Below are 18,526 nucleotides of genomic sequence, written 5' to 3'. Positions count from 1 at the left end.
AACAGTCTGGCACGCCCGTAGGTCCCAACAATACTGAATTATAGGAGTTTTACTATACATTATTTTCATCAGTAAGTGTACTAATTTGAAAATATAGCCACACTCTCTATTAAACCGAATCCTCTGCTATAGATATAATGGGCAACCCAATCCCATGCTCACCAGCACCCAGGGCTGCAGCAGTACCAAAATGGCAACAGCTGTATCCTGTGGGTGCCAGACTAGCTCTGAGAGTCTCCTCAGGGTAAGGGAATGTTTGCTCCCTTACCCAGATAATGCCACCACAGTGCCAATGGGGTTCCTCGGATCCGCACAGGCTTTTAAGTAACTTTTAAGCTTTTAAGCGGGCGCAGTACCGACAAGGCCTGTGTTGGGCTACCTGGCAGGAACATAGGATATGGCGGCAGAGCCTGCCACTGTCTTTGACCCCTCCCAAGCTTGATCCTCCCTTCCCCCTGGCCTGAAAAGCCACACTGCTGCCTGATGGTATCACTTACCCGTGGAGGCCTCATGGAGTCATCTTCCCAGTGCTGAAGCCCAGCACCAATGCTCCTTTCTCTCCAGGTGCCGAAGGCGTGCTTCACAGCATGTTTGCAACATCCAGGGCTGGCAGTACACGTGTACTACCAGCACTACGGAGCTCAGGATTTGGTTCTTAATTATATAGCAGCCTGTCTCAGAATGAACTTTAATCTTTCCTTTTGTTCTTTCTTTAGGCCTTCCAAAGATGCATCTTCTAGTAACAGAGTCAGCAAACGAAAATTTAAACCGCCAGCCTTAAGCACAAGCACAATAAATTGTGGGCTGCTCAGTCCAGAAATGATGATAACTCTGGCAAACAGGATGATTGAGACATTTCAGTTGAATAAGGATCAGGCCATGGCACTGATTCAGATAGGTAGCATGATGACATCTGGAGAAATTGATGCAGAAAAAGGGAAACGGGAATCCCTTCCTATAACAGTAATACATGGTAAATTTTTTAATATGAAATTTTCTCATCCCCCCCCCCCACTTTCCTGAAGGGTGTGTGGCCTTTCACAGCAGTATCTGATACAGTGGTTGTAGCTGAAGGAGAAATTGCCATCTCCTTGTGTGCTCACAGAAGCACTTTCTACTGGCATGCAGGATTCTTTGGATCCCACACCAGCATCACTTGGCTTTTGGTTTTTCCCCTTTACGGCATTAACCCTGTTTTACTCTTTTGCCCATCATCTGTACTAGGCCACTGTAGTATCAGTGAGCTTTCTGCTATAATCTTGAAAATACCGTTTTCCTTGGTTATTATAGCCAGTTTAGATTCCCTCAATGGTTAGAGGGGTTTCTGTGAATCATTCTTTATTGGCTTATGCAGACCCTCTTTTTTGCCTCCTCCATTGGTGCTTTAAGCAGTGGCATAATTGCAGATAAAAAAACTGTTTAAAAAGCCAGTGCACAGTGCATTTATCCAACTTTGTTAATATTTAATTATAATACTTCCCCCCCCCCTTCTCCAACATATAGGTGTGTTTGGATCTGGAAAAAGTTATTTGCTGGCCATTGTTATCTTGTTCCTGGTGCAGATTTTTGAAACTAGTGAAGCAACCAATGGCAAAAACTCAGTGCCATGGAAAGTACTACTCTCTTCCTCAACTAATGTTGCTGTGGACAGAGTACTGCTGTGGTAAGTTGCTTTTAAAATGTATATGTGCTTGTTGCTCCGTATAGGAAATGCTTCATTTTTCTCACTGCAACAATAGCATATTTGTACTGTACAATAAATCTTGATTTAGGTTCTCTCTGTCTCTGCTCCTATAAATAAGCTTTTTATTTTCTAATTTTTTAGAAATGCTTAACCCAATCATTGTAGGAAATCTAGGGAGCACTTCCTGCACTTACTTTTAACAGTGATCTTCCATGGACCAAGTTAGAACTGTGTGTACATCTCACTTGTAAGAACTGTGTGTTCATACTTACATCTTCCTGTAAGAACTGTGAGAACTTAAATCTCAGTGTAAGAACTCTGTGTTCATATTGCCATTTGTTGATATACCTGAAGTTCCTGCATTTGGCCCAAAACTGGTTGGTAACCTTCGAAGATAACTAGGGAGAAGTGTATGGTAGAAAAAAAAACTTAGGGCACAATCTTAACCCTTTATGTCAGTGCTTTCCAGCACTGGCATAGCAGTGCCAATGGGACGTGTGCTGCTGCATCCTGCAGTTGGGTGTTACTCATTCCTCAAAGTAAGGGAATGTTTGTTCTCTTACCTCAGAGCTGCAGTGCCCTTATGTCAATGCTGGAAAGCACTGACATAAGGGGTTAGGATTTAGCCCTTAGAAAGCTAAAGTGAAGCAAACTGAAAAGGGAATGAAAAGAGTGAAACAGTCAGCCTACTTTGCAGTGAAATAACACTGGGGAAAATGGGGAAGAGTATTCTGAAAAGTATTGAGAGAAGGTTTTGTGTAGCAACCAGGCCATGAGGTAAAATGAGAAAAGACCACTTGAAGGCATTTAGTGACTTATGAATCAGGGTTAAAGAAAGTTTTGAAACATAAACTACTAAGACTGAAGGGCAGTATAAATGAGACACTGATATACGTTTTGCTGCATCTAGATAGTTTGAAGAGACTTGGGGAAAATCTGAAGGTAAAAGTGGGAAGCCACAAAAGTTTGCAAGGAAAAGTTGAGTCTCTCTCCGGTATTCCTTTTCCCCCTTCCTCTCACAATGAAGTGATTTGTGGATTGGGATTGGGCTCAAAGAGAACTCCTTAAATCAGCTTTGAAGGGATAGTTCCAGCTCCCTTCATCCCTACAGCTCCCTTCTCCCCCCACACACACACACCCTCTCTCCCTCTCAAGTCACAGAAGGTGGGCTGATTTTCCCTTTGTTCCCCAATTGCTGCTTCCATTTCTGAGTTGGCAAGGGCTAGCAGCTATGTATTGCTCCAGATACCAGGTAAGAGTAGTTTGCATTCACAACTCTTATTAGCAGCTTGCGTGGTCAGTATTTTTATGACAATCTTCTATTTCCTTTGATTTTAGGGAGTCCCCACTCTCACAGAATCTCCATAGCCTGTTTGGTAGCCTCAGAGTCTGCACATGGAATTTGAGTCTGTAATTCTTGAAAATAATGAATTTTATTCATTATTATGAATAATGAATGAATAATAATGAATAAAAATAGCGGAGAGAGGTGATCAAAATACTGTTTCATAAACATCAGTTCATGTCTTGTTGCATTTTTTTACAGCCTATTAGATCTTGGATTTGAAGAATTTATAAGAGTGGGAAGTATTAGAAAAATTGCCAAGCCAGTTCTTCCCCACAGGTAACATTCCTAAAATCTTTTGCCAACTTAGCACTTCACTGATATGTGATAGAATGTTATACCCAACATAGTGTATATTATTGTTTTAAAATGAGTGGCAACAACATACACTGAGAACTTGAAAGAAAGTTTGTCAGTCGCCACCTGTAAAAGGTCATGTTTTGTGTAAAGGATTTTGTTTTTGTTTCTGTCAATTCACAACCTTCATCCCTTGCCTTTTATGTATTCTGCCACCTAATGCAAGAGAAAATATCTGCACATGGTAGGTGTACTGTTGGCAGAAGCTCAATCCAGGGTTCCAGTCATATAAACACCTATTGCTTGAGTAAACACATATTGCAGGATTGCATGAGTGCAGTGCTTCTACCAATGGTGCATCACGACAGCAGGGATCTAGATCGGGGGTTCTTAACCTCTTATGATTACAGACCCCCAAGGATTACCCAATATGTCCCCATACTCCCTTTGCCAGACTGTTGAAATCACCACCGGTCCTATAGGTACCAGTGTGAAAAATTTTTCAGAGATCCCTTCTCTCTTCATTTGATTTCCATACACCCAAGGGCGATGGATACCCTCCATTAAGAATCCTTTGTCTAGATCAGCGGTTTTCAACCGCTGTGACATGGCACACTGGTGTGCCGTGAGGCTGCCTCAGGTGTGCCGCGGGGCCAAGGAGTCAGGTGGTGGTGGCAGCAGCAGCTTGCATGGGAGAATTAGCTGCTCGGAGCCGCGCGCGGCAGCAGGAGAAAAAGGAGCATCTGTGCAGGGGCTTGGATGCTCCTGCTGTTGCTGGTGCCTGCCCCGCACGCTGATTGGGCAGGCAGCCAGAAGAGCCTGGAAGAGCTCCTGGCAGAATGTGGAGGGAGTGAGAGCGAGTGGCGAGAGTGAGAAGGGAGTGAGAGTGAGCCTGAAGGCAGGTAGGAACCAGAAGCCGCTGGAAAGGATCCTGGAGAAACCCTTTTCCTTGCCAGCAATGCCCCAAAGTGGCCCTCCCTGCCTTGCCTCCACTGGCAAGGCTTTGGCAGGAAGGGCGCTGGGTCACAATCCTATCCACACTTACCTAGGAGTAAGCCCCATTGATTATAATGGGGCTTACTTCTGAGTAGACATACAGAGGTTTGGTTGCCCTCTTTCTTGAATATATGAGCAGGCAAGTGATGCTTTTCTTTTCTCCCCCACTCCACCTCCTCCCCTCCTGCACACACATCCCTCCATCATAACTGCAGTTAACCCCTCTGACTGCCCCTCCCCACCACTCCCTCTTCCCCACCTTCCAAAGTTCAAAACCAGTTGCCTCCCATTCTCTTTCTCTCTCCCCCCCCCACCCTAGTGAATCCTGCACTTGTTTCAGCCACATCTCCTCACTGCCCCTCACCCCCCCCCCCCGTTTCTCCAGTATGCTCAGTCTCATCTCTCTTTGCCAGCACCTCCTGGCATCTCAGAGCATATCCGTTGATAACAGTTTGAACAGACCTGCTTCAAAACCTTTCCAGAAACCACATATACCTTCCTCTCCAGGCTTCTTGGGAATTTCTTTCATTGTCATGTAATGATCTAAGGCTGCAATCCTAACCACACTTTCCTGAGAGTAAGCCCCACTGAACAAAATAGGACTTACTTCTGAGCAGACCTGGTTAGGCTTGTGCCCTTAGTTATATTAATTAAATTAATTGTAACATAATAATGTAATTAAAAACTAGTAGTGTTCCTTGACTATTTTAGTGCCTTGTCAGTGTGCTGTGAGCTGAAAAAGGTTGAAAATGGCTGGTCTAGATACTGCCTAATATGCTCTGCTGACTTCTTGGGGAGACTTCTGGGTTTCAGTTCTTCAACCCTAAACAGAAGAAACTTTCTGTAGAAGTGTGTCTTAGCGCAACAGTATGGTTTATATTCAGTTTTGATCCCTACCATTTCACGATTTTGTTTCAAAGTTTACATGCTGGCACAGGACCTGAAAATGAGCAACTGAAAGAACTGTTTGCCCTGATGAAGGGGGATTTAACTCCAGCAGAAAAAATATATGTAAGGAAGACCATTCAGCACCATAAGCTGGGCACTAACAAAGCTCGACTCCAACAGGTACTGTTACAGACAAATTAAGTAGAATGTGTAAAATGTATTTAATTTAGAAGCCATGAAAGTCTGTAGGATTGTTCTGTATGGGTGGTGGAATAAACTATAATTAGAAAAAACTTGCACAAAATAAGTACACAAATTTGGTACACAAATAACACAGGCCTACAAAATTGAGGGTCAGAAAAGTTTTTCCCAAACTTTATGGTGGTTTGACATGAATTTGGGGTGCCGATTCAAAAAATGGCATCCGTTTTGCCCTATCATGTCTAGTTTTGGAGATATAGTATAGCCTCATTAGTGAATGGTTCAAGCAGCTTCCTCATGAAGAAGCCATGGTGAAGGCTTCCTCATGAGAAAGCTGTTTGAACCATTCACTAAAGAGGCTATGCCGTGTCTCCAAAACTAGATGTGATAGGGCAAAATGGATGCCATTTTTTGAATTGGCACCCCAAATATACCCAGAAATTGGTGTAATGTTTAAGGAAGCAAAATGTGTGTTGGCCTGTGTAATTGATGGAGGTTGAAAAACAAAAGCAGCTGATATGTTCATGTTTGTAAACTATACAGTGTTGATATGTCTACTTCAGTGGTTCAGATGGGTAGAAACTGATGTGTAGAGTGAGGATCCTGTGTTATGGGGAGGTTAAAAAGCATTTCATCAGTTCTCATAACTGAACCTAAGCAACAATCATAGGCACATTTACAGGGAAGTTTCACTAAATTCAATGAGACTTCTGGGTTAAGATGCTTAGAATTGCATTGTAAACATGGTGTGAATACCAAAAAATGTGCACAGTCTTATAAGCTTTCTGGAGGCCTTCTGAGAAGGTGAGGAGGCTTGTGGAGTGGTCTGCAGGCCCTGAGCAACACCCAAATGGCCAGGCACAACCCCCAGTTAAGTCATTGCAACGTTGGGTGCTGGACTTCAGCATCCATGGAATTTATTATCCATGGGAATTTTTGGAATGAAACCCCTGTGGATAATGAGGGCCCACTGTATAGGCTTAGGTTTTTAATTTCCTTAACAGTCACTAAATTAGTGCATACAGGTTGAACTCATACAGGTTGAATCTCCTTATTTGCAAGGGTTCCATTCCCAGAACTCACGTGGATGGCAAAAATTGCATTAAAGCAAATCAATTTAAAAAATAATGTCCCTTTGCTGGGCGATTTAAAAACAGCCTTGCTGACCTTTTGTGATAATTAGGTATAACCTAATTATCCACGGATTTTTCACCCACGGTTTTATCTCAAGCGACCCCTCCCTTCCCCCTGAGCATGTGAAAGAAAGATAATCACTATGCTCTGGGTGAAGGGAGGGGTCACTGTCTTGGAGTGAAACCGTTCTAAGTGCCTGGAGAGAGACTGATTGATGGATTGTCAGCCAGTTGCCCTCTCTTGCATTAACAAAATTGTTAAATGACTTTTTTCCTTTAATTTAAAGGGCCCTTCTCATCATGTTGAGATAAAACTGTGGGTGAAAAATCTGTGAATAATTAGGTTATACCTGTATTTCTACAATCACTTCTCAAAATAATTGATGCCATTTTTTAGGTAAAGAATTGGGACAGAATTATGAAGAATCCTATATCAAAAAGTAGCCAGATAGGTTTTTCCTTTAAAAAAATTAGCCAACAAATTTAACATGCTATCTTAAGTAAATAGGTACAACAAACACAAACACACCATTAAAGAAAAAAGCTGGAACAGTGAAGTTGGAGGGGTGGGGTGGAGTGTGACTATTGTAAGAAAGAGGTATAGTGTGAGACTTGAGGGCACACCAGTCGCACAAACATCTGTTCGTGTAATGAGTCATTTAGTCTTAGGGAATGTGGGGATGAAACCAGAGGAGTGCGACCTTAGGAGGCAGTGTGAAACAGATCATCTCCTTGTGCATAAATTGGTACCAAATTCTAAAGAAAGAGTTGCCAATCTGGCCACACATTTTTTGTGGCATTTGTGTCTTTCCACATGTGGGACCTGTGCTCATAGCTGATGCATGAGATGCAGCCCCTCCAAACATTTTTTCCCTGCATAGCACTTGTGATGAGAAGATAAATACTGAACCACCCAGTTTTCTCTCTGCTACTGCTTTTTGATGCTGCCAAAGAATAAAGATGCTATTCCTTAGTAGGCTTTCACATGTCATCAGTGTCCAAACAATGTATGTTTTTTTTAATGTACCTTGGAGGCTTTGCAAATGGTTTTAAATAATCTCTATTTTACCTCTTACAGGTGAGAGTAGTGGGAGCTACTTGTGCTGCCTGCCCGTTCCCTTGCATGAAAAATCTTAAATTTCATATAGTAGTGCTAGATGAATGCAGTCAAATGACAGAACCTGCATCTTTGCTTCCTATTGCAAGGTACAGCCTTTTTTTTTTAATCAGTCAAATGCTGACTGAGAGAACTCCATGTCCAGCTTGTAAAAACATGTTCACAAAAGTTACTAGCCTGCAGTTTTACTTGCCACGTATTAATAATTTATGACAAATCAATAGCCTGAAAGAGGAAAAGAGACATTTATCTCCTGCTTTTGCGGAGGCAGAGCAGATCGTTCCACTCTTCCTTTCCCTGAGGGCTCCCTGCACACTGGGATGGCTGCTGCAGGAACTGGTGAGTGCATCCCAGTCCCTGCAGCCCCCTGAGCAACGCGATCCTGGGGATTGCGTCACTGCCTTCCCCCTGCCCCTGCTGCCTGCCCCCGCAAAGACTTACTGTGGGTTTCAAACTCCTGGAGAGTTTGAAAACCATAGCCGTATACAGACTACTCAAATCTGCACCAGCAAGTTTCCTAGTGCAGATCCGTGTAGATCCATAGGTCTGCAGGGGCCCAATGCAGGGTAAAGGGATGTTCCCTTACACCAGGGGTGCCCAAAGTTTTTGGCAGGAGGGCCACATTATCTCTCTGACACTGTGTCAGGGGCCGGGGGAAAAAGAATTTAGTTTTCAAATTTGAATACGTTTACATAAATTTACCTACATGAATATATTAAAGATGAACTTATATGAATGAATGAAGGTCTTGCAATAGCTCAAGGGCTATAAAAGGCCTTGCACAAAGCCCTCATCCCACAGCTCACGCAAGAGTTCAAGCAGTCGCCCTCACACTAAGAGCAGCTGCGTCGGGCCAGTGCAGGCTCCAGCAAATCTCTGGAGGGCCAGAGGCTCATTGGAGACTGGGGGCTCCCTGAGGGCCACATTGAGAGGCCTCGAGGGCCGCAAGTGGCCCCAGGGCCGGGGTTTGGGCACCCCTGCCTCACACCAAGGATACCTCTGGCTGGCTCATTGCCCCTGTGGGATACAGAGGCTGCCACTGTGCTGAACTGTGGGACTGGTGAGCAGCATGGGATTGGGCTTCTAGTCTTCAATATGATTGGAGAAATTATTGGAAAGGTCAAGAATAGGACTGAACAAATTTTTAAACATCTATGACTGAAATCCACACTAAAACCCCCAAAATATGTAATTGGAACAAAATAGGCAGATTTTTATCAGGGTTCTGAATTTCCATAAGTGTCCCTGGAGACTGTGGTATATTGCTGCTGTTGCGTTTGAATATTTTAGCCCCATGCTGAGGGAGGAGCAGTGGGAGCAGTAGTTATGTACAGGTGGGGAAGAAATGCAAAGTGGGATATCAAAAGTGATTTAGATACTTGGTTGTAACTGTATTACTTCACTCAGCCATGAGGGCTAATAACATGAGTCACAATCCTGCAAAGGTGAATACTTTAAAGTCCTGATTATTTTAAGGGGAGAGTTAAAACACATCCTTAACTCTCTTGAAATTATTAAGACTTAAAGTGCTTATGTTTGGCTGGAATTTGCCCAGAATGGGAGGAGGAGGAAGAGAAAATCTTAAATCAGTGCAATGTTGCAATAACGGCCAGCATTGTCATTTATTTTTGTGGGTTTTTGTGATCAAAAAACAGACTGGGTACAGTTGAGTATAGTCTTCTAGGTGATCCACAATGTTTTACATTTGTAGGTTCAACTGTGAAAAGCTGATTCTGGTTGGTGACCCTAAACAGCTGCCACCAACCATTCAAGGGTCTGAAAGTGCCCATGGTGATGGTTTAGAGCAAACCCTTTTTGACCGACTCTGTTTGATGGTATGTACTACTATTTAGCTTGAAAAGGGTGCTTCTTCTGTGATGCTAATATTATAGCGCAGTAGCTTGGTTTCTTCCTACAGTTCTTATCTTTATTTTGCCTTTTTGTAGAAATATTTTCTGGATTTCTTATTTCCTATCAATTCCCCCCCCCCATGAAATTTCCCTAGAACTCATCTTCCATTTATTGTTTGCCTTCACAGCATTTTTTTTAATGATTCCTAGGAAAGTATACAGTGACAAATGTGATGGCTAAATTATTCAGTCATGTGGATTTTCAGGAACACTCTTATAGGCTAGATTTCTGTCAACATCAAAAGTCATTCTAGAAAAATCAGTGTGAATGTTTGATTCCAGTGTTCTGAGAGCACATTAGCCCTAACAATGCTTCTAAATGTGCTTCAGTAGGAAGACAAATTATGTTTCAGAACTAATCTCCAGTCAAATAGGAGTATATTGACAATGTATTATAGTTGGATTAAGAACGCCAGCATATCTGTTCAGAGATTGTGTTTGCTCCAATTCCCTGTCTTTAATATTGGTACTGGGTGAACACGAGATAACTATTGCTTTAATAATAACAATAATAATAACTAGGTATTTATATACCACCTTTCTGGTCATCGGATTAACTTTATTCAAGGCGGTTTACATAGGCAGGCGTTTCTAAATCCCTCAAGGGGATTTTTACAATCATAGAGGTTCTCTCTTTCAAGAACCAACAACATTTCAGAATAGATCTTCCTGGTTTGGTCTCACTTCTGGCCTCCAGTTCTGCCACGCAGGCTGACAAGCAGCTCCATCTCTCACATGGAGAGCAGCCAAGACGCTTCTTGCTCACACCAAGAGCAGGTGGAATCACTCAGCTTGGCTTGTCAGCTGCTTCAAGGTCTCGCCATTCTCAGCCGTTCAGGGAGCTGCCAGTGTCCTCAAACTGGCGAGTTTCTGATGTTATCTTCGGGCTAACGGAGGCTCTACGCTCTAGACCAGACCTCCTGCCCAGCTTTAAAGCTTCTTTATTTGATAAGATTCTTTCCAAGATTAATTTGACATATAACATTGTCATCAATATGTCTGCGACTCTATTTTTCTTCTGCCTGCTATCCAGTTGATTACAAGAGCAAGCTATTTTTTATCTGATTCTTATGCTTATATGCATCACATTATTATTAATTAACAGTATTTATATACTGTTTTCAACAGAAAGTTCACAAAGCGGTTTACAGAGAAAATCAAACAAACGACTAATGGCTCCCTGTCCCAAAAGGGCTCACAATCTTAAAGGATGCAAAAGAACACCAGCAGACAGCCACTAGAAAAGACAGTGACATGGAGGTTGTCAACTTATTTTTAGTTTCAGGGGATGCATTTTTATGAAATTATTGTACTTGCAGCTGAAAATCATTGAGCAAAGTAGTAGTAGTAGTAGAGTGTACTGCATTGAGGAAAAAGCTTGAAGAGTTCTGCCTAGTGGCAGCATTTAGATTTTTGCTGTTTTTGCAGAATTTGGATGCCCCTTCTGTTCCATGCATTCCCTTAGTTCTGCCTGTTTTTTGCTATTGGTATAAAAAGAACTATCACAATATACTAGCTGTGTGTCAAATGTGTCAAAGGATGTAACATGGCCCAACAAATTTTGTAATATTGTATATGTGTCTGACAGCAATCATTTTAGTCATTTTCACTACCTTACTTTCTCTTTGTCAATTCTAGGGACATGAGCCAATACTGCTTAGGACACAGTATCGTTGTCACCCTGCTATCTCTGCCATAACCAATGACCTATTTTATGGAGGAAATTTGTTGAATGGCATTTCTGAAAAGGATCGAAACCCTCTTGTGGATTGGTTACCAACTTTATGTTTCTATAATGTTAATGGCTTTGAGCAGGTATACATTTTATTAGCTTTTTTTTAACTGTTAAGAGAGCCATTTTATAAGCAATGTTGAATTTGGGGAGAAGAGGACATAACTATAAACCTGAGAATATAAATGATGAATTTATGCATCCTTAATTCATCAGTTCAATCAGAGAGCTTGTCGGATGTGTTTAGTACCTCATTCCAAGAACTTCTCTTAGCCAATATTGTGCTTGTCTTTAGAACAGCAGTTTCCAAACTGGAGACCGCTGTGTGCCACAAGCAGCCTCCTCAGCGCAACTGGTACTTACTGTTCTGTCAGGGAGGCTTCCATTGTCACCACTGATCACTTCCAATGTTCCCTCCCCCCTCCCCCCGCCCCATGTCTGCCTGGAAATCCTGGAGCAGAGCCTGCTGGGGCAGCAGAACACAGGAGCAGCGAACATGGGGGGGTGATCAGCAGCAACAGTGGAAGCCTCCCTCACGGAATGGTAAGCTCCCTTCATGCTGGGGAGGGATTAGTGAGGGCACCGGATCTGGCCTGGTGACCAGAGTCTGGAGAGCCCTGCTTTAGACGACTATACTATCTGCACATACCGTTTTGTGGAGGGAGGGCAGAGGGTTGAACGTCTTGTCCCTCCTGCACACAGTCGGTATGGTGGGTATGGCTCATGGCAGCTTGCACTACTCAATAAAATACAAACTATAAGTTGGTTTAAAATTTAAAATCCAAAGCACACTTAAAAGCCAGCGTAGGAAATAGTAGCAACAATCCTAAAATTCCATAGGTAGTGGTAGATAAAAGGACAATACAGAACAAGCTGAAAGTACAAAGACAGCAAGAAACATATAAATACATGATAAAAACAGCAGACTAGATAAAAACAGGCAGGCATATCCTATCCATAACCAAGTCCGAAAGCTATGTAAAAAAAATGTTTTTAGGTCTTGCTGGAAAACTGTACTCTCTTCTCATATGCAAAAGCTAGTAGGTACAGCCTCACTTACCTAACAGGGCTCCCACTGCAGTGCCGCGCCACTCTCCTTCATGAAAGACCTCTAGGAATATAGGTTTTTCACTTCCTTCTTGAGAAGGGACCGCCTCTTTTCTTAGAGGGTCCTCATGAAGGAAGGCAGAGTGGCCCACAGAAGGAGTCCTGTCTATGGGTAGGGTTGTAGGTCTAGTGAAAGCTTTGTTACCTGGCACTGCACCGTGTTTCTTCCTTTGTATTCTTAACAGCAGACTGTGCAACTTCTCAGAGGCTTTCCTACATTGTATACTGTAGTTTTGAAGTCTGTTTTCTTGTCCTTCAGGTGGAAAGAGACAATAGCTTCCACAATATGGCAGAATCTGTTTTCATTGTCAAGCTAATTCAGTCTCTAATTGCCAGTGGAATTGATGGATCCATGATTGGAGTAATAGCCCTATATAAATCACAAATGAACAAGGTATGTTATGACAGTAAAATATTTACCAATACAGTATTAAATATAAATTTGCTTTTTCCAACAGGGAACTTTTTCCCTATTATTGCAAAGACATCAGTCTTCTTTAGACAAATATTGAACTGATAAAGTGCTGTATGACCAAAAGTTATTGCAAATTACTGAACTGAGTTGCCCTCCTTCTATTACAAACAGACAGCAGTTTCTGGTGTTTTCATCAATAAACAGAAGAGTTTTTATGTTTGAATATGCTGATTGTCTTGATATTTGATTTGTGTCAGGGGTGGGCAAACATTTTGACAGGAGGGCCACATCTTTCCAACACTGTGTCGGAGGCCAGGGGGGAAAAAGAAATAATTTACATTTCAAATTTGAATAAATTTACATAAATGAATGCATTCGAGATAGAACTTATACTGAGCTTATTTATAATACACACGAGAACTATATCCTGGCATGTAGAACCATATGAGAACTATGAACTGTTTGCCACACACCTTTTGCCCAGTGAAAACATATAGACCAAGCCAGAAACACATGGTATCATGAGTTGTTCAGAGACTGGGGGGTGGGGACAGGTAAAATAATGCCCAGGGAAAAGCAGAAAACACATGGAGACTATAAAAGACCTTACTCTAATTCAGCCCACAGCTTGCTTCTGGTGATTGTGACCAGCAGTCAGAGGCTCATTGTCGACTGAGGACTCCCTACGGACTGGATTGGGAGACCCTAAGGGCCGCAAATAGCCCCTGGGCTGGGGTTTATCCACCTCTGATTTATGTCTTTCCAAAAGGTAGAAAAGTCCAGGTAATGCAAATATGTGTAGCTGGTCCAAGAAATCTCTTGCTGATGTTAATGCATTTCTAGTCTGTCTCTTATGAGCAAGTTCAGAATGGTAGATTTTTTTTTTAACAGGATATGTTAAGTGCCAAGAATTTCATTTAACCCATTTCTGCCCAGCCCACTGGTGTACACATTAGATCCCTGTTGCGTGTATGCAACGTTGGACAGAAATGGCTTAATTTGACCATTTTCAAAAATGTAAAATGTAATTGCCCTGATATGTTTTGTCTACAGATTTGCACCTTGCTTGGTGCTGTACACTCAGATGCTTCCCAAATTAAAGCTGTACAAGTGTCTACTGTTGATGCTTTCCAAGGAGCAGAGAAAGAAATCATTGTGTTGTCTTGTGTAAGGACAAGACAAGTTGGCTTCATAGATTCCGAAAGGAGGGTGAATGTGGCACTGACAAGAGGAAAGAGGCATTTATTAATTGTGGGAAATCTGAACTGTCTAAGAAAGAACAAGCTATGGGGAAATGTCATTCAGCACTGTGCAGGTAAAATAGAATACTTATTGTCTTTTTGGCCCCAGTGAAAATGATGCAATAAAATGTTCTCAGCGTATCTATTTTGTAAGTCTCAATGCTTGTAGATGCTTTTAAGAAGGAAGTATCTTCTATTGCAGGTCTCCAAACCCCGGCCCGGGGGCCAGACGTGGCCCACAGCAAGCCTCTATCCGGCCCGCGGCCAGCCTCTTGTCCCCTGAAAGCTTCTGGCCCACTCAACTGAACATGAGCAGAGCTGTGCTCTGATTGCATCTGGAGGGTGTTCTGAGGGCCAGAGAGGCTGAGAGAATGAGCCAACTTATTCATTATTCATTCATCTAAGTTCCATCTCTAATTTATTTATTTAAATTTTATATTTAAATTTGTTTCTGGCCCTCAGCACCGCGCCAGATATTTCATGCGGCCCTCTGGCCAAAAAGTTTGGAGACCCCTGTTCTATTGTATAAATTTATATCTTCTGTCCTGAATATTGTGTTACATTGATTCTAAACATGTGTACTTAAAAGTCCCATTTCTGTTTCAAAGGAACTTGCTTCCAAGTAAACATGTTTTGGGTTATACCTTATGGACCCTCTGGGTTATACCAACATGACCCTTATCTCTGGAGGCCTTATAAGCAAGGAGGGATGCTCACAAATGTTCTTCACCCTGAGAGTATCATTGTTGTCTGCCATATCTGGTAGATCAAAGCAGGATATATCTGCATTCTGTCTCTTAACAAATAAGCTGTTTGTGAATAGTTCTGCACAATTTGGGAGGAAAGGACCCACAATCTTGCCAAAAAACACTGTGGGAGGGCATAGTCCCTCAAGTATGTTGTTATTGTGCACTAGTTTTTTTAGGGCCAAATTAAACATGATAGTGAAAAATACAAGATCAGATCTCTCATAGGTGTGTGTGTAAGAGTGTAATTTCCCTGGAAAAATCTGATTGGGACTGGAGGAGGGTGTTTCTCTATTCCTTTCCCACTGCATTTCAAAACAGATTTTCCATGAGGCGTGTTCAATCAGGACCCTTCCTGCCTGTGACACTAATTGAAAATCTTATGTCAAGTTGAGGGAATTGCAAACTGAGGAGGCATACCCTGCACCCTACATCTGCCCACCATCCACTTGGTGAATCCATTTTGCCACATTGGTGAAGGAAGCCGGTGGAAAAAAAATCTGCTAGCTACCATCTACCACTCAGAAAAGTAGCCAGGTGTGGGCAAGGATAGGGTGGACAGCAATCTGGAGTCTGGCTTCCTTAGCTGGTGTTCTAGTGCCACCACCTCCTTCCAGTATACTCTGCTCTTCCTGTTTGTTTGAAACAAGGACAGGTGCAGAGGAAGGCGGCCGTACTCCAAATTGCTTCTGCACCTTGCCCACACCCAGCAAGGAGGGGGACTGCAGTGGAATAATTAGGCTGCTTCACACAGCAACTGAACCTCACCTGAGTCAATCTACAAGAAACAGGTAAGTGCAAACCTCCCTGTGTACAGTACATGATTCTTTGGATCTATTTAAAGAATAGAAATTTATTTAAAGAATAAATATTAAAAATTAAGACTCAGTCTTTAACTGGTACTGTTCTGTTACTTCTAGGAAGAAAAAATGGATTACAGCATGCTGACCAATGTGAGCAACGATTGAATGATATTCTTAACTCAGAAAGGAAGAAGGAAGAAGAAATAAATAAACAAAAGGAAAAGTCTAAAAGAAAATAACTTTCTTTTAATTAATAATTTGTATACCTACAACGTACTGTATAGCTTTCAAAAGTTCAGGGTTCCAAAGTTCAGCTGCCTTTCTGGGTTTTTTCTTTTTTTTCTTTTTGCAACCATATAATTTCTACAATAATCTCTGACATCCACTGTTGACACAAACAGTGATGCTCAAAAGTGTATTGGAAACACACATTTTCAGTTAAAGGTTTCAGCTTTAATTCTTGCTTTGCTTGGTAAAAGCTCTTATTATTATCCTCTATAGACTCTGTACAAAAATGTCATGTCATGTTTGAAATTGTGGCTGTAAACAAACTCACTTATTTGGAAACATTTTTCAATTAAAATTAAAACCATGAGGTTGTTTTAACAACTGACTTGTTTTATTTTTTGCATTTTCCTCAACCATAAAGCAATTTAGAAACCACCATCTTGACTTAAAGAATTTGTGGAATCAGCCCAGGTAACCATCCAAGTGATGGTGGGTTTTTTTCACAACATCCATGCAAGCTTTGAAAGGTTTTCACATAATGCTTCCCCATTTCCTCCACAGCTGCTAAGAAACAGATTTTGAAAAACAGGCTATTCTATATACTATAGATCTGTATTGCATCTATTTTGGCCTTAGTTGATAGTCATCGGTAAGATTAAACCTTAGTTCCAGTGTATTTCCTACCCCTTTTTCTCCTCTCCTCCTTTCAAATGCTGAATCCCTATCCTAGAGCATTACAGAATACACTATTTATACAAGAATCCTGTAGCATGGAAACTGCTAATCATTTAACATTTTCTCCTTGAATGGTGTCACAGTATTCTTTCGATTTTTAAAAATCTGTCTCTGCCTCCTCAAAGTATTGTATGGCATATATTATATTGGAGATACAATTTTCCAATAACTGCTCAACACTCTAGATCTTGTGTTTGTTTTTTAAAAAGTAAAACTCCTAATTATAAATGGGATACTTGTGACAAAATAAAGATTGTCCATTAGGTGGTGCCAGCGTATTCTGTGCTGCCTATACTTAAACCCAGATAGAACTAAGAAGGGTCATCTAATTTTTTTTAAGCAAAGAAAGAAAATTTGCATAATCTCACATGAATTTAAGATAACTATTCAGATGTGATGCAAGTCTGTTGTCAACAGACAGTGAAGTTGTGTTCAAGAAAGCAAAATGATATTTCTCAGGCTATCTACAGTATTAGAAGAGAGGTAAGCTTCGCTATCATATTTTGGTTGTTTTTTAAAAAAGCTTTCTTTTAGCTCAAGCTGTCACTAAAGACACTAATAAGCAAAGTGTGGAAGAAGAAAAAATTGTTGAAGGCTGAATGGTGTCTTTTAAATTGCTGGTGACACCCTTGTTCCAGCTCCCTAAAATCTTAATCAACAATCCATTAGAACTCAACAGGAGTAAAACTAAATCCTCGTTTAAGTGTATTTATCCGATCTCTTTTCTCTCTTTCAAATGCTAAATCCATTTCAGCATATGCCCCTTCTTTCTCTCGCCTTTCTCTAAAGGCTGGCAGCCTATACTTCTCTTGTAAATATGAAAGATGCTAATCATATGACATATCACGTCTCAGTCGGAGCTTGGAATAAAGCCTTGAGATTTGGGATCATTGCCTCCAGACAACAGCTTCATCAGCCGGAAAGTTGGTTTTTTTCTCCTTTCCTTCAACTCTCAATCCCTTCTTTGTCTGAGGGAAAATGCAGCCAACTCGAGCTACCCTGGCCATATGGTTCACTCTGTATTTTCTTAGTTGAATTCTGAATTGTTTCAGTGACTTGCGAAGGGATTTTCTTTTTTTTTCTTTTTGGAAGCGTGTATAAAGACATAGACGGGCTACTTGTACTGGGACAGTGTTGCATGATCTTGGGTTCAATTTGCACACTCTGTGTGCAGTTATTTTACTGGGCCTACTTTCTGTTGCTGAGTGTAGTTTACCACTGTCTCTTGATTCCCAACCTTTTCTGTGGGCTTTCCCCCACCCTACCCATGAATAGGCTCTGAACTGCCTAGCACCAAAAGGTGCATCATTATAATGGCAGTATTCAGAATATTCTTGTGCATAAGAATAATTGTTTCTGAAATTACCTTGATGCCTTATTACACTGTAAACTATTAATAATCCTGTCTCATTTTTAATTTTCTTCCTTGCATGTAACCCATGTTCAGTTTACCTTCACCCCATTCTACTTTTGATGTGATGGAGCAATGGTACAAAATTGGGTGTTTCTCCACATCAGTTCCTTTTCTATAGTTTCTTGTCCATAGGGGTTATTTTGATAAGAACCTGTCAAATTTTCCTTTTCCCTCTCTAGAGATGTGTGTTTGTCTATATCTCATCCTTCCCCTGCCCCTCCTTCTCCAAAGGCCCTTTCAACAAATCATTAAATTCTACAGAGGTGGTCAAGCCAGGCCTGCTTTTCATGCATTTGGGAAAAGAAAAGAGTCCTTGAAGTTTAGAAGATGCCCAAGGAAAACTCCTTGAATGACATCAAAAGAATGGGTTTCCATAGCTGTTGAAGCACGAGAGCCGTGTAAGCTGCACAAAGGCGGGTTGGGGCAGTGGGACTGTCCCGCTGCTCTATCCCAGCACAATTGGGTCACTGAAATAGGGAATTAATTACCATTGGAGAGTGGGCAGCCCATTCACCACTGCCTGAGTTTTATTAA

The 18,526-nt window shown here is 41.6% G+C and overlaps 1 protein-coding gene across 1 annotated transcript in view; it reads left to right on the top strand.

Annotated features, from left to right (window-relative positions):
• Positions 1 to 15,875, top strand: part of ZGRF1 (zinc finger GRF-type containing 1) — a 44,138-nt gene extending 28,263 nt beyond the window's left edge. The window contains exons 17-26 of the mRNA XM_066632344.1: positions 717 to 973; positions 1,504 to 1,663; positions 3,231 to 3,308; positions 5,243 to 5,390; positions 7,623 to 7,750; positions 9,373 to 9,496; positions 11,210 to 11,386; positions 12,670 to 12,804; positions 13,879 to 14,140; positions 15,733 to 15,875. Of these exons, the coding sequence (XP_066488441.1) occupies positions 717 to 973; positions 1,504 to 1,663; positions 3,231 to 3,308; positions 5,243 to 5,390; positions 7,623 to 7,750; positions 9,373 to 9,496; positions 11,210 to 11,386; positions 12,670 to 12,804; positions 13,879 to 14,140; positions 15,733 to 15,854 (1,591 nt within the window). The 3' untranslated portion in view covers positions 15,855 to 15,875. The remainder of the gene's footprint in view (positions 1 to 716; positions 974 to 1,503; positions 1,664 to 3,230; positions 3,309 to 5,242; positions 5,391 to 7,622; positions 7,751 to 9,372; positions 9,497 to 11,209; positions 11,387 to 12,669; positions 12,805 to 13,878; positions 14,141 to 15,732) is intronic.
• The last annotated feature ends 2,651 nt before the right edge of the window (positions 15,876 to 18,526 follow it).

This window comes from Tiliqua scincoides, chromosome 6, assembly GCF_035046505.1.
Source record: "Tiliqua scincoides isolate rTilSci1 chromosome 6, rTilSci1.hap2, whole genome shotgun sequence".
NCBI lineage: Eukaryota > Metazoa > Chordata > Lepidosauria > Squamata > Scincidae > Tiliqua > Tiliqua scincoides.
This window is presented reverse-complemented; position numbering and strand designations above follow the sequence as displayed.